This window comes from Pinus tabuliformis, chromosome 9, assembly GCF_031772625.1.
Source record: "Pinus tabuliformis cultivar Carrire ecotype Pingquan chromosome 9, CPIR1, whole genome shotgun sequence".
NCBI classification, from domain to species: Eukaryota; Viridiplantae; Streptophyta; class Pinopsida; order Pinales; family Pinaceae; genus Pinus; species Pinus tabuliformis.
In genome coordinates, this window is record NC_142307.1 from 661,502,770 (window position 1) to 661,520,041 (window position 17,272).

The 17,272-nt window shown below is 38.7% G+C and overlaps 1 protein-coding gene across 2 annotated transcripts in view; it reads left to right on the forward strand.

Moving 5' to 3' along the window:
* The window catches only part of LOC149150406 (uncharacterized), a 247,810-nt gene that overhangs the window by 178,933 nt on the left and 51,605 nt on the right, over nt 1-17,272 (forward strand). The window contains exons 3-4 of one of the 2 annotated variants that reach the window (XM_089441556.1): nt 224-328; nt 513-739. In XM_089441556.1, the coding sequence (XP_089297682.1) occupies nt 224-328; nt 513-739 (332 nt within the window). The remainder of the gene's footprint in view (nt 1-223; nt 329-512; nt 740-17,272) is intronic. The other variant, XM_089441557.1, reaches the window with a different exon arrangement.

A 17,272-nucleotide genomic window follows, 5' to 3' on the forward strand; every position in this document is an offset into this window, starting at 1 on the left:
AATTTTAGACAATGGAAAAGTCTATGATATACTTGGGCTAACTGTTAGAATCTCAAGTCCTTTAATATGTATTTTATCATTGTTTCTTGTTCCTGACCTTTTTATGACATGGGGAATTATAGAAATAAATACATTGGTCATGATCATTTTTTATGCTTTTAAATCGTTTCTTTTTTTCTATTGGTTGGCAATTTATTGTCACTTGTATGCCTTCTGAAATCAGATCCTAATATTCCAGGAGCTGTGGAGAAGGCTCGGTTACGATTTGCTCCTGCAGAGACCATCATACAATTCACTTGTCTCCTAGGTCTATTTCTATCTGCCTCTGGTAAGTAAAATCTTTCCTATGGGGAAAGGAAAATATTTAGGTAGTATCAATCTTTAAGTACTTTCTATGAGAAGCTGTTGAAACTTGAGCGTACAAGGATCTGTCATTTTCTTTGGTGGGATGCATATCCTTGTATATTGACTGCATGTTGGTAACCACATGATTGTAATGTTTTTAAAATCAGATATAGAAAGAATTCAAAGGGAGCAACCTTTGGAGCCTCCACCAAAACCCCCTCAAGAACGGAGATGGAGAGGAAGTACAGTTGCACCTTTTGCAGGAAATAACATGCTTGTCCTATACAAATGCCTAGTCCAGGGAAGTAGTACTGGAAAGGTTACGGTACCAGAAGAACTGAGTATCAGCTTTTTCGTTCAAATTTTACACAATGAAATGCCAGTTTCTATTCCGGTAGGATTCACTAATTCATATTCAACATTCTCCCTACATACTCTCTTTTTATGATTTCTTTTGCTTGAATACATAATAGCAAAATATAGTTGTTAACTGAATCTATATTTCTCCAGCAACAGTTGCTTGTGCTGTATAGCTTCCTTCATTAATTTTGTAGATGCTTCATTTTTTTTTACTATATGCAAACATCTTAAATCTAATAGAGGAAAATCATTGTTTTTCCATAACCATTTTGGAAGAAATTTGATTTCTAGATAGACTTGGCATCTATTTGAAAATGCGGAAACTTGAAGGTAGTTACATTTGTTGTGCTAACTCATATATTTTGAAGGGCAACGTTTTGAACCCTGATAACATAGAAACTTCCATCATATACCAGTGTCACAAGCTCTGGGACTTGATTAAAAGTAACGTCAACTTGGATTTTATAGTCAAGTACAAAAATTGTGTCACGCAAGGGAATAACTTATGCTACACCAAGGTTCAGGGACAGATGGACGGGAAATGGTGGAAAGATGTCTGAAATGGGGATGGAAAAAGTTCAAAAATTTCATTTTGAAAACAATTGAAAATAAAATAATGAAAATTTTTCAAATATAAACAATTAGCTCTTAAATATCTATATTCTAAACAGTAAAATTAAGAACAGAATTATATCATTAGAAAATTAGAAACAGAATTTAGACTTGTTATTAGAAAGTGAGAAATAGGGTTCAGACATGTTTTTCGATAATTAAAAAAAGGTTTTAGACTTGTTAATAGAAAATAAAAAATAGGGTTTGGACATGCAGTGTACCACAATATATGAAACATTGATGCTAACAATGATGGTATCGTAAATAATTAGATTCATCCTTGAACAAAATCATGATTCATATAGTATTTATATACATCAATGCCAAGTTATCTTGTATTGACATAGATATTGCATTATTAGAACTATGGGTGTAAGCTTCACATGTGGCCATGATACATTCATGTATATTTGTCATCATGGCTAAGGCTATCCTTTGATCATTTATTATAATACTAGAGAGTGGTTAAGGCCGACCTAGTCATACTTGTAGGCTTTGTTGCCACAAAATCTAGCAGGCCTTAGACAGGGGCACCCTATAAGGCAAGTACTAGACCAAGTGACAAGTACAACAATGAGGTAATGGCCCATTGTCACCACAATCAATACCTCCTGCTCTTTATGGATTTTAACCAATGGGAGGAGTCTTGGTATATAGGTCACCTAATGGATATTCTAGGCTTAGAGGTTCAAGGTGATACTATAGGCTTCCAAAGGATGGCTCAACTTGAGAACAAGGCTCAACAATGATGAAGAGGCAATTCACATCCCTTAGAGTGGCCAATCTAGGGCACGCTCTACTGAGGGTTTGAGTAATAGCACGGAAAATGGAATGTCCTAAGGTCAAGGTACCGAGGAAAAGGTTTCCAACAATGCTATCAATCCAATGGAATATGAAACCTTCAAAAAGCCCTCAAGTTGAAGCTTAACCAAACTAGGGTTTCTGCTAGGAAAAGTGAAATTATGGTGAAAAATGGATGAATTAACCACCAAGGAAGATGATTTGGAGGCAACCGATCCTATCCTTGATGTTGAATTCCTCCAATCTAAAAAATACCTCTTCTAGTCAATTTCACTCCAAGCCTTTGTTAATTTTAAGGCTAGATAGTTCTCTATTGTAGATAATTGTATTTTTATCTTTTTCAACAATTTTCACATTTCATTCACCCCATATCATCATAATTAATTATATAGAAAGAACATTAACATAAACAATGCAATGGAATGGTAAGGAACATTAGAAGAAAAGCATACACAATAGAGACACCAAGATTTAGGTTAGAGACTAGGGCAAAACCCCACAAGGGGGAAAACCCAAAATAAATTCTTCTTCTTCTTAGATATTCATCAAATGTTCAGCGGAGATACAAAGTACAATAATAATGAGACACAAGGCTCTCAACATCAATTGCATTAGGCTTCCTAGGGCCAACCATAGATCATGTAGGATCTTCATAAGATGGCAGCATACAAGCCTATCTAGGAGGTGTTAACAAGCCCTCCACAAGACCTCTGATAGGTCTCCATCTCACTATCACAACTAACATATATCTCTAACATAAGAGAATGTGTCACTATTATGTATTATGGTCATATCACTGTCAAGTATCACTGTCATAAATGTCACTGCCATCCATCACTGTCATAAGCACAAATACCACTGTCATTCATCACTATCATAAGCACAAATACCATTGCCAGTCATTACTGTCATAAGCACAAATACCATTCCCAGTCATTACTATCATAAGCATTATTAAATACCATTGCCATTCATTACTATCATAAGCAAAAATACCATTGTCATTCATTAATGTCACAAGCACAAGTACTACTGTCATTCATCACTGAAGATTAGGGCACATAAACCCTTATCACAAACCTTATATAAGCATCATACCTTATGTCCTTCGAAGGGATCTTCTAACCAATCCTCCAATATGTACACTAGCTTCCAAAACCGGACTTACAACAACTGGCATTCATCAACATAAAAGAAGCAAACACATACCTTTTGGGACATCAACTTTTGCCTATAAAAAACTCGGCAAGCATGAGCTCATGCCCATAGCAAGCTTGCCCATACACCTAGCACTCTTTATTGTTGAAGAATCTAGGGCAAAGTGGTGTAGTGTGATTCTTCGTTACTTAATAACAATTTGTGGAGTCTTTTTACTTTTCTTGTTAGCTTATTCTTCTTCTTCTTATTATTAGTGCATATGTGTGTAGTTCATCAAACTGCTATCAAAACATAAAACAAGAACACAAGATGTTGGCTCTCTGCTAGGGCCAAAACCTCTCTACTCTTGAGAGGAAAACCCTTAGTGAATTTCTCTTATTGAAGCTTCAATTGATCAATGCCAAACCCTAGACCCCTGACAAAGAGATCCTCCAAGCACAAGTCAAGTCTTCACTCCTTTCTGCACCTTATACCTCGACACTTTGTCTTCCAGCACTTCGTCTTCCAGTTAGAGTCCTTTCACCTTAGAGAGTTGGGCTCCTTCGCTAGGCTTGGGAGTCCTTGGAGGCTTGATCTCTCACCCAAACAAAGGACTGTTGGCTGATGTCATACCTTTACTGCACCTCGCACGTGTGACTGTTTCTAGCTGTTAAAATTGGCAACTAGGGCCAAACTCCATGTGGGTCATCTTATTTATGGCAGCTGATATTTTTCTTGGATCCCTCTCATCAAGAGGTGTAGGATTGATCTAAAGATCATCTGATTCCGATGAGTATTCATGGAGTTATGAATTTATTTATGTTATAAGACAATTCGTCAAGGTCGGCCAACAACCAAATAAACTCCACATGTGCTCAACATTTTAGTATAAAAGGAGATGACTTGAGAGTCATTTCACACACACACACACTTCTATCTTGATTTCTCTCCACTTGTCTTGGGTTTTAGTGGAACAGAAATCTAAGAGTGGAAGCCCTAGACATTGGAGGAAAAGAGGCTGCCTTAGCTGCAGTCTAGAAGAAGAAATACGCTGCCCTAATCTAGAGGACGCAGCCATGAAGAGAAGCCCTAACGCTATCAAGAAGGAGCCCTAAACCTATACGTTGGTCCCTAATAAAACACAAACCTAAAGGCAGCCCTATAAAAATTTTCCTAAGGCAGCTCAAGAAGAAGGAGGACGTTGATGTGAAGGGTCTGTTTTGGGCAAGAAAACATCTGTAATAAGGCCGAGCTGCTATAGGAGGTAGGTCGCAGGCCTAGAGGCAAATCTGGGCAAGATTTATGGTGTTTCTCTTCACTGTTTTGGGTCCGAGTTTGAGCAGGTGACAAGGCCAAAGAGCAGCATTGAATCTGGATTGTTTGGTGCAGATTAGGGTGAACTTCTTCCTGAAATTGAAGGCCACAAATCCCTGTTGTAATTACAGTGGGACGCAGGACTGTTTGGATGAGTTGTGGAGGGTCGTAAGACCATACTCCTACAACAGTTACATGGCACAGGCAGCGTAGGACAATAGCTTCTCAAGGGAGGTAAGCCACACTCTTTTCAAGGACTGTTGCAGAGTTTAGAGGTGGTTGTTAGGGTATTGTTGATGCCCTAACTAGAGTTGCAAAACTACAATAGTGCACCAGCATTCAAGTATAAGTATGAGGATAATTTGATGATGAGATTGTTGCTAGAAGGATCAGTGTATGTATGACAACAACAAGCATAGACAGCATGGCAAGTATGGAAAGCATGGGACAGCACAACAAGCATGGATAGCATGGACAACAGCAAGCATACACAGCATGGCAAGCTGTGATGGGATAACAGTAAAACAATGGGACAGCAAGCAAACATGGAATGGCTATGTCACTAACAGTGGGACAACAGTATGCCACATAAGACAACAGTGGCTAGCATGGCGCAACAATGGCACATAGGACAACAGTGCAGCAGTATGATGTGTACAACATGGTCATGAGGTCCAACATTGTGATGACGGGTGCAACATGGTGCAGCACGATGAGGTGCAGCATGATGACGGGATGCAACACAATGATAGGTGAAGGAGTCACCTTGGAGAATCAGTTGAAGCATCATGTCTTCAACTGATCTCATGTATCATCTTCTTAGAGATGATCTATGCTCTTAATTAGATAAGTCAAAGTGTTGACTTCTGTTGTAAATGTACTATCTCTCTCTCTCTCTCTCTTTGTTGAACTATTGAAGAACATATAAGAAGAATTGATCAAGGGTTTCCCCACATTGGGGTTTGTCCCTGGCTAGCGCCACATCTTGTGTCCTCTTGTCTTGGCTTGTCTTCAACGATTTATGTTTATGTTCTATCTGCAGTTTACTTTAATGCTGATGTGATTGCTAATCTGGAAAAGATATTGAGCTAACTGTGAAAATTGAAATAAATTGCTCTAAGCATAGAACATACCTAAAATTAACACTAGCCCTAGAAACAATCCTTTATACTTTGGTTTTCTGCTTCCTTACTTCGCTTGAGAGTCCTTCCACGCTGGATTAGGAGGACTTGTAGGCCTAATTTCATCCCCAAACAAAGTGAGATATGGAACTGTGATTTTATTGTTGTGATAGTTGTAGGCTATCCTTCGTTTTCTCGCACGTGTGGCTGTGTATGCCCTAGGAAACAGTCTCTTAACCTTAATTGTTTCTCCTTCTTTCTTCACTGCACCTTGTAGACCTTTTTCCTCAGCTTACTCCATTTCTCCTTGTCTTCTATCCTTTGCGGAATTCAGAACTCAAGTTGTGTGTTGTATGAGGAGTGGATAGCCTTTATAAATAGAGGTCTGTCCCTCCTTTTTAGGCCAACTTCATTGTTCATTAGGCCGACTTGGTTGCTGCTTGTAGGCCAACTTGGTTGTTACTTGTAGGCCGACTTGTAGAGTAGACTTCGGATGTTTCTTTGGTGGAGTTGTATGCTTGGATGAGCTTCTTGATGGTGCCATTGCTTGGAGGAGACTTGTGACTTTTCTTGGAGGTATTCTCTTGACCATGATACATATACATACAAGGTGTAACATGCCCTTAAGGTCTTCAACTTATTCTTTTGACTATTTGACTCACCTATAGCACTTTAAATAGTGCTAGACCTATTTCAATGAGCAAGAAACTCATTGACATATATTATAAAAATAATATTTCTTTTCTTGAATAAATACAAATATCAAAAGTACATTTATGAAGACCAAGCCTAGTTACCTTTCCTTCAACATTTATTGCACCGTCACCTCTCCCATGTGGCCAAGATGGGAGGCAATCCCGACAAGCTTAACAGATTCCACGACACTTTTTACAAGGGTGACTTGTGGGTAGGATGCAAACTGGGGTATGTACTCATCCAAGTCCATGGCTTTAAGGAGTACCCTCACCTAGGAGCCTCGCTGCACATCCCCCTTCACCAAGTCCATGGCTAGTCATAAATACAGAGGATAGCATATGCTCAGTGTTCTCAATCAGTGGAGTTCCTTTTTAGGGAAGGATACATTCTCCTGAACTCCAAGCTACTCTCTAAAGACTATGAACTTCAATAGCTTGGTGAGAATGTTTGCAACTTGCTCATTTGTTGAAGCCTCACTACAACAAGTCACTGTCGAAGCCCCACTGCTCCCTTTTTGATAGAGCCTCGTTGCTCCCTCTGTGTTGGAGCCTCGATGCTCCATCAATGGCACCATGTTTGACAATCCTGTGGATTGCTTTTGAAGCCACATTGTTCACAATTCAGACATACAAGTTGCAATATGACCGGCCATTACTAGACTAAGTGTAATGGAAGTGTGCTACATGCTTATTCAGGAAATCAAAACAAGACCCATACTGAAGCAACACCCCAATGTGTTCTTCTTGTTTACAACACTCTTGATTCACTTGGCATCAAAATATCTCTATAGTCATAGCACTATCTCAATCCATCACTGGCTGTATCATGTAGGTATCTCAATATCAGCTTTGCAGCATTCCAATATACATGTCCAAGCTCTGGGTACATGTTGCAAAGCAAGGATCCATTTGGCTACCTACTCATCGTGAGATCCACCAAATTTGTGTTAGTTTTTGTAGCATCGGATGTGTTCTAGCCACGAAATTTGGTGGAGAGGCTAGAATACATGTATTCTCCAAAACCCAGAAATCGTTTCTAGAAATTCCACCTAGAGACGACTTAATTAAAATAATTAATCTTTTTTTTAATGGTGCCTAAGTCTAAACTTAGGAAAATTGATTAATTAAAGGGTATTAATTAAGTCATGGTGAGAATCTTCTAAAAGAAGACATGGATCGAGTTCTAGTTAATCTTAGCCATCGTGTTAATTTTAGGATAACAATGGTATGCTCTATGCTTAGAGCAATTTTACTTCAATTTTCTTTATTAACCCAAATATCATATCCAGTATGGCAATCACATCAGCATGATAGTAAAATGCAGATAGAACATAAACAATAACAGTAGAAGACAAGCCAACACAAGAGGACACAAGATATGGCACGAACAAACCCCAATGTGGGGAAACCCTTGATCAATTCTTCTTATAATTCTTCAAAAATTCAGGAGAGAGAGAGAGTACCATTTACAATATTCACTTGCCCAAACTAATAATTCAAAATAGTAGAAACAGAAAGCCCTAACCAGAAAGTCAACGCTAGTCAACAGGGTTGAAATTGACCTCCAAAACAGCTTGGTCAACTCAGCCTCTAATAGCAAAATAAAGCGGCCCAAAATAGTCCGAAATAACCAGTCAAATCTAGTCAACAAAAGTCAGCGCAGCAATTTGAATTAGGGCAGTCAACGCTGGTCAACACAAGGGTCAAACTGCCACGATTTGTGTGCCCAAAATAGCGTCCTACCCAAACAGAAGTCTCCCTCACAAAACCAAAGTGATACAGGGTCAACGTTGGTCAACGTTAGCCTCCTGAAATTTCGGTCTCCTGAAAATTCAGTCTCCTGAAATTTCGGCCTCCTGAAATTTCAGTCAAATCTTGTCAACGCAGCAACTAGAAAAGACAATTTTCCTTTCACACGTGTGGAGAGAGAGAGGCCCAGAAATCTGTACCCAATCAAGATGAGAGAGAGAAAGATGAATGCTATGAGATGCCAAAATGAGGAGGAGGCACCTTGTATTTATATGCAACATTGAATGCTAGAGGAGGCTAATTTGATGGCTAGCCGACCTTGAAATTTTTTCCATAATCAAAATAAGTTCATAACTCCATTTGTACATCTCAGAATGGGATGATCTTTAGAGCAATCCTAAACCTCTCAGAAAGAGGAATCTAAGAAAAATATCAGCTGCCTCATAAGAGTTGTCCAAAGTGATGTTTGGCCCTAGTTGCCAAATTTAACACTCCCTCTCAACTAGGGATAACATCACCTACCAAACTGTCTGACAATCTGTACCATCCCTGTCACTGCACTGCTCTGCTCTACTAAACCATGAAGAAAGAAGAAATGATTGAGAATGTATCATACCATTCTCCATTCTCCCGAAGTCAGTCTCTAACAACAGAGAGTGTGTCATACCACTCTTGACTGACCCGTAGTCAATTTCCATTGATCCGGGATCAATATCAACTTCCTAGCATAGGGAGTACGGTAGTACACGATGTGTCCATCAATAGTACTATGGTCCTTATCCTCATTTCCCTACTCATTGGCCAGATGCGAGGTACTTCCCATGAGTCCCAGACTGCATGGGTAGGATGTGTCGGCAGGAAAAGGTGAACCATTCATCCTACTCATATGCCATAGGGGAAGGTGAACCACTCATCCTATGCATATGCCACCATGGGGTATCACAGGGGAAGGTGAACCATTCACCCTGTACATAGTGCACCACTAGGGGAGGGTGCGTCACCCTATGGTCGCTCATCGCTCCAAGAAGTACCCCAAGCCCCTCGTAGCTCCCAAAGCTCACTATCCATCTCATATAGGACCCTCATAAAAGGGTCTCTCCACGACTCCAAGTTGTTCATAGAAGGTTCAGAATTTGACCTTCCCGAGGGGCTTCGTAAGAATATTGGCGACCTGCTCATCGCTCCCAATATGATGGAGCCTTATTACTCCTCGCTCTACGATATCTCGAATAAAGTGGTACCTGATATCAATATGCTTGGAGCATCATGAAACATGGGATTCTCAGAAAGACGAATTCCACTCTGGTTGTCACAGAAGATCATGATGGTATCCAATACATGTCCAAACATCTCACTAAATAGCTTCCTCAACTAGACAACTTCACAAGAGGCCAAACTAGCAGCAATGTATTCAGCCTCAGCGGTGCTTAAAGCTGCCAACTTCTCCTTCCTGCTCATCCATGATATTGAAGCAGAATCTAGAGAAAAGCAACATCCTGATGTGATTTTGCTATCCACCACACTGCCAGCCCAGTGTGCAATAGAGTAACCATGGAGCCTCACATTCCTGGCAATGTATCTCAGTCCATAAGTGATTGTGCCCCGGAGATATCTCAAGAGATTCTTGGCAACAATCCAATGTATATGATGAGGCTCGACCATAAACTGACTCAATGTGTTCACTGCAAAACATATGTCCAGATAGGAGATCACCAAGAACATCAGGGCCCTTATGAGTTGATGATACTCAGAAGGATTTCCCAAATCGGGCCTGGCAGCACTTCCGCATAACTTCTTGAAGTTAAGTTCCATTGGAGTAGTCACAGATTTGCAGTCCACCATCCCAAATCTTTCAAGTAGCTTCACAACATATTTTCCTTGAGAAAGGAAAATCTCCCCTGGCTTTCGCCAGACCTCCAACCCTAGGAAGTAATGCATCAATCCTAGGTCCTTCATATCAAATTTGGAAGCCAACTCTCTCTTACATTAATGAATAAGAGGGTTTGCACCTATTAGAAAGAGATCGTTCACATAGAGTTCGAAGATGAAAGGTCTATCATTCTCAACCTTAAAGTAAAGGTTCGGATCAACTTCACTTCTTGTAAATCCTAGCTTCATCAGATAGCTATTGATCCTCTTATACCAAGCCCGGGGTGCTTGCTTCAACCCATAGAGGGCTTTCTTCAACCTGCATATATGTGTCTGACAATCTTGAACTTCAAACCCCTCAAGTTGTTCCACATAGACTTCCTCCTTAAGTGAACCATGCAAGAAGGCAATCTTGACATCCATCTGGTGTAGATTCCATCCTTGCGAGGCAACAAGGGCTATAATCGAATGGATGGTGGTGTAGCGAGCAACGGGTGCAAATATCTCATCATAATTTACACCTTCCTTTTGAGAGAAGCCTCGGGCAACAAATCTGGCCTTGCACTTCTCAGCACTTCCATCAGCACCATGCTTGATCTTGTGGAGCCATTTAGAGGTGACAACAGATTTGTCCTGGGGTCTAGGACCACATCCCAGACATCATTCTTCATAATTGACTTGTACTCTTCATTCATAGCATCCTTCCATACTTTTTGCTTCACAACTTCTTCGAATGAGCAAGGTTCAGACTGAATAATGGTGCTCATAGCAGTTAAGTACCCTTAGTACCTATTAGGCTTCTTGCTTTCACGAAATGTCCCCATTAGTGCAACATGTTTGTTGGCATCTTTGAGAGTTTCCCTCAGCCATGAGGGTCTCCTTTTGGAGGAGGAGGGCTCATGAGGAGGAGGATCAATGGGATCTATCGATTCTTCAACATCGGGCATCGGCTCATCCTGCGAATCCCCCTGATTTCCTGCATCTGCTTCTTTGTCCTTCCTTTGAATAGGAAGGTTTCTAATCTTCCTCAGGGCATCATCCTCATCGAAGGTGACATCATGACTCAACTCTACTTCTCTTTGACGAGGCACATATATTCTATATGCCTTAGAAGTTTCACTATAGCCCACAAAAGTTCCTTTCTTCCCAGATGCTTCCAATTTACTTCTCTTTTCTTTCGGCACATGAAAGTATATGGGACTACCAAAAATTATAAAATGAGAAACGTCAGGTTTTTTAGCGGTGAAAACTTCTTCGGGAGTTTTGGAGTCCAATGCTTGATGAGGGCATCAATTTTGAATGTACACAGTAGTGTTGGTAGCTTCTCCCCATAGGATCTTTGGAAGTCCATCATGAAGCATGGCACGAGTGGCTTCTATAATGGAACGATTCTTCCTTTCAGCAACATCATTTTGCTCAGGAGTATATGCAGTAGTAGTCTCCCTCTTAATGCCAACTTCCCTGCAATAGTCATTGAATTCATTTGACTCATACTCGATTCCATTATCGGTCCTCAATATCTTGATCTTCTTCCCTGTTTGATTTTCCACCAAGGCTTTGAAGGCACAGAACCATGAGAATATTTTGTCCTTCTTCTTCAAGAAATATATCCAAGTTTTGCGAGAGAAGTCATCCACAAAGAGAACATAATATAAATATCCTCCTAATGATGTCACAGGTAACATACCAAATAGATTAGAATGAACCAATTGCAAAATGTATGTGGTCTTTCTATCACTTGAGGGGAATGGTCCCCTTGTATGTTTTCCCTCGACACATCCCCGACATACACCTTCATGCTTTATTTTGAATTCAGGCATACCTGTAACCATCTTCCTTGCATCGGGTAGAGCCTTATAGTGAAGATGAGCAAACCTTCGATGACATAGTTCGGATTGAAGAGATGTGTCGCAAGACATGACTCCCAGTGGACTTCCTCCAACTTGATATAAGCTATCAACCCTGAATCTAAGAGTAAATGCTTCTTTGAAATTTCTTTTCCACACACATACCTTTCCATCGATGAATGCCACCTTGAATCCTTTGTCTTCCATCGTTGAGATAGACACTAGATTCTTCTTTAGATCAGGTAGATATAGAACTTCTTGAAGATGAACGATGTTACCTTGATTCAATTGAAGGGTAACATTCCCAACTCCCTTCATGGGTAGGTGGCATTGTCTCCAAGGATAATTTCCAAATTTGTATCCTTCTCTATCAGATTTGAAAGAGCTTCCTTGTACTTGGTGAAGTGCCTTGAGGCACCACTATCAATCAACTGATTTCCCAAAGTATTCGAAGGAGAGGAAGTAGAGAAGGCAGATATAAGATAAAATTCCTTTTGCTTAGAATTTACAATTAGACTCATCATACTTGGAGTTTCTTGTTCTTTTAGAAGCTCAATCATTTCCAAGTTGAGTAGCGGAAGCTTTCCTTTTCCCTTTGTTGTTGAACCTGTCATTCCTTTGATTGTTGTTGTTGCCCCTGGAATGATTGTGATCATCATCATGAGATGTGTCCCTTCTATTTGGACACTCCCTGGCATAGTGACCAAACTTGTTGCAAACGAAGTATCTTCCCTTCCTTCCATTTTTGAATCCCGGTCTTCCTTGAATTTGCTTTTTTGAACCTGCATTGTTCTTCCTCTTGGCATGAGCGGAGAATGTGGTAGGATTATTCCTATTTGAAGGCATCTCCAATTCCATCATCCTTGTTTCTTCTTGAGAACATCTAGTCAGCAATTCTTCAAAACCTGGAATTCTGTCGTTATTGAGAATAGTAGTGTTGAACACATGCCATTCAGGAGGAAGACCTCTAAGGGAAATGGGAGTGAGCTCCCTATTAGCAATAGCTTCACCAATCGAAAGAAGATCATTTTTTATCTCGATAATCCTCATGAAGTAGGATTGAATATCCTCACCTTTTCCCTTCTTTATATCCTTTAGCTTGTTCTTGAGGAAAAGAATTTGATTTGCATTGCTAGATTTGAACATGCCAACCAACCTATCATATATCTCCTTTGATGTATTCAAATCGGAGATGTAAGCAACTAAGTGCTTATGAATAGAATCCCTGATGATCTTCTTGGCTTTGACTTCACCCTTCTTGTACTTTGTCTTAGCAGCAGCTGGTGCATTTGAAGGAGGTTCCAGAATCTTTCTGTGCACATAATCCATGACATCTTTCTCTTCTAAAGTCAAATCAAGAGACATCTTCCATGCATGATAATCAGAGTTATCATGAAGCTTATCATCAGACTTGAAGTACGATGTGGAGGCCATTGAGACTTGTTCTTGATCAGTGATTTCTCCTCTTAGTGATTTCTCTTCACTCTTGCTTGGGCTTTGTCTTCACCTCAACTCTGATACCATGTTAATTTTAGGATAACAATGGTATGTCCTATGCTTAGAGCAATTTTACTTCAATTTTCTTTATTAGCTCAATATCATATCCAGTATAGCAATCACGTCAACATGACAATAAAATGCAGATAGAACATAAACAATAACAGTGGAAGACAAGCCAACACAAGAAGACATAAGATATGGCACCAGCCAGGGACAAACCCCAATGTGGGTAACCCTTGATCAATTCTTATAATTCTTTAAAAGTTCAGGAGAGAGAGAGTACAATTTATAATATTCACTTGTCCAAACTAATCAATCAAAACAGTAGAAACAGAAAGCCCTGTTGTCGCACAAAGTGTTTACACCGCAATAACACTCAGAGTAAGGGTTGTCACTCTAATCCTTACTCACTCTGTTTAGACTCTCTCTTAGACAAGTCAAGGGGGGAATCCCTAAGGTGAATGGATGAAGATAGTCTTTGGAACATAGGCTTCAGGAGATTTAAGGACGAACTACTTGATGAACTTAGAACAAGTCTTGGTCAATTGAGATGGATAGATTAAAATAAGACACAAGCACAAGATAAAAATGATTATAAACTAGTGCTTTTATATTGAATTAACCATAGATTAAACATAAACAAGTTATCCAGAGCAATTTATAAATGTGGCAAAACGACGATCATGAATAATTAAATGTCAGCGCCCAGAGCTTCTAGCAATTAAATCCCAAATCTAGAAGAATTTATCTTTCTCCTATAGTCAATATGATGTTTAAAACATTAATCGCACTTGACAATAGAGAAATCACAAAAATTAAAACACCAAAGACACCAAGGAACTTTAAATTAGAATTTTAATTATTCCTTAGGCAATTACTTTAATGTGGAAAATGAAGAAATCAAATTTTTAATGTGACGAAAGTAAAACAAATCAAAGGGTTAATAAATTAAATTTTTAATGGGCCATATGCCACATTAAAATTTTTAATGTGAAAGCTTAAGTACCACATTTGATTTATTTCATTACCAATTTAAAGTCTCCAAATAGATTTTAAAAAAATTATATTTTTTAATGATTTTTTTTTTTAAATGTTTAAAACAAAATCAAAAATAAAAATAAAAGGAAAGGAAATCAAAATGAAAATAAAAATTCATAAGTAAAAATAAAACAAGAAAATGAGAAATCAAAACAAGACAAAAAATCAAAATCAAAAATCAAATTAAAACAAATCGAAAAACAACAACCAAGACAAAAAATCGAATTTTTAAAAGAAAATGAAAAACGCACTAACCTAATGCATATACAAATTTAAAAAAAGAGTCGAATGTTAGAAAAGAACTAACCCTAAAGAATACAAAGGATAAAATAAAGAAAATTGAATGTTAGGTTTTCGTTTGTGTGTAAGCAGGACAGCGACAGAGGATGGAGTCGAGAAGGGATCGAACATGCAGATTGATGGAGGATGGCAGCAAGGGGATAGATGGAACGGAAGGGCGAGGAGCGTGAGAGAAGGTAGACGGCGGGAGCAATGAGGAAGCTTGGCAACGATGGAGGGCCGCGGAAGAGGGAGAATGCAACAGTGAGGGCTCGAACCTAGGTAGCAGCAAGGAATGAGGGCTTTATCTTGCAAGTTGGCAGCGTATGGAGATCTGGGAGGAGCACACGAAGACTGTACAGATTTTGACGGTGATGAAGCAACATGCATAAGGCAACAAAAGGTGACGGGAATAGTTTGGAGCCACAGATGGGCAGCGATGAGGACCACACGGCGGAGAGGGAGAGATGGAGAAGGAAGCAAGGGTTTAGCGAGCAGGAAAGAGGGGTAAAGGGAATCGATTTTTGCAAGTCAAAAAAGAGGGAGCTTCAAGCAGCGAAAACGCAGGTAGTGATGGAGAGAATGCAACAAAGACAAGGAGCTGCAGAAGGATTCTCTTACAAAAAAAATTCGAAATTTTCTACAACAAGAAGAATAAAAAAGAAAAACCCAGACAGCAGTTCCAGGCAGCCAATGGTAGCTTTAAAAACCCAAAATAAACCCAGAAAAAACGAATATCACATCAATATATTTTTTATGCTTCAGATTTGGCCTTGAAACCCTTGTAAAATTTCCAGATTTAAAATTTTAAAACCCTTGGAATGCAAAAAAGTTGAATAATATCCCTGCAAAATGATTTTGAGGCCAAATCTTACCCTCCAGGGCCTAGATCTGGCTTCAAATTTAACTTATCTTTTATATTTGCACCCTGTACCTGCAAAAAAAGAAAACAAAAAACACCCAGAACCCAGATATACAAAATAAATAAAACCCCAAAAACCCAAGTCAGAAAACCAAAAAAATTACAGATCTATGCACAAGAATGGTATATGTATCAGATCTGAGGAGTATGAGTCCAACTCTTCTCCCAGATCTGATAATCTAAGGCTCTCAACAATCAGATCTATCAATTTCCCACACAAAATTTTAAATTTTTAAATTTTAGAGGTGCTTAACTCAAAACCCTTCATATATCACCAATAAAATCTTATGATAAGCCTGGAGCTAATTTAGTTGGGCTCTTTAGAAAACACAAATAAGGAATTAGTTGGTCCAACTGAAAACTTCCCCTAACACCCGAGGATTTAAAAATCAAGATTTCCCTGCAAAATTCAATCCAACCATGAAAATAAAGCGAGAAAATAATAATAAAATTCAGACAAATAGAGATACCTGCTATTACGTTCAAAATTTAAATTATTATTTAAACTCCGACGATTGAGCAAGATACCTGTACTCAAATCACTCTTCAGAAGCTATCATCAATGGCTTTAAAAAATTTATGCATTGAAATAAAACATCTTACAGTATTTCCATGAAGAGTAACACCAGCAGAAATTAACTCCAAAGTCTTTCTTTATTATTTAGAAAAAGATTACACAAGAGATTTTTGCTTAGCACACGACTCAGAGATCGGATAGATCGATTGACAAATGACTTCCTATTTAAAGATAAACCCTCCAATGGCTAGTTTGAGTGATCCTCGTCAAAACAATCTCGACCGTTGATGAAGATTAAAATTTCTCTTAATCTCATCCGTTGAATATTTAAATATTTGGGGAAATTCGAAATTTTTAATTAAATGCATTTTAATTAATTCAAAAATAAAAATTTTGAGTTAATTTCCCCAAGAATTTGACTTTGACTTAACCCCCAGGTATGAAAGGTTTAAAATTTATCAAAATAATTAATTTACCTTAGTCCCTGGACCTCTTAAAATTTATTTTTTAAGACCGACGAATTTTGCCTTTGGAAAATTTAAATTTACCTAGGACTTAGAATTAATTATATTTTTGGCTTAGGATTTTAATTAATTTTTTGCCAGAAAATTTAATTAATTAACCTATGAGGGGATAAATTATTTTTCCAACCCTCAAGACACTTTACCTCATGATTTTCATATTTTTTACAAGGGGGCAAACCCATTTGTAATAGACCCTCATAGACTACCCATTTCTGTGACACAAATATAATCTAGAAGACGAAGCAATTTGTAATAAAATAACCTAACCAAATAGTTAGGATTATTCTCAAATCACTTTTACATAGTCTCGATCTAAAACAATAGGACTCGCCTAAGATCCCAGTGACAAAATCCATTCCAGCTTTGGGGTAAGACTGAATGAAAACTCTGCCAACCATCCGAGAATGGATCGGTGAGACAAAAAACCTCCCAAAATGTAGATTGTCACTAGAAAAGTAGGTTTACCTAGGTCGTTACATACATGACACAGCTCTACAGAGATTATTTACATCATATACATGCAGAATGGGTTTACATTATAACATCTTGGAAATCAGGTTGATGATGATAGTTGAACGGCACTAACACATCGATCAACCGCTACCCCTTTTGCGAAAAAAGGGGGTGGTCAACATTTGGCTC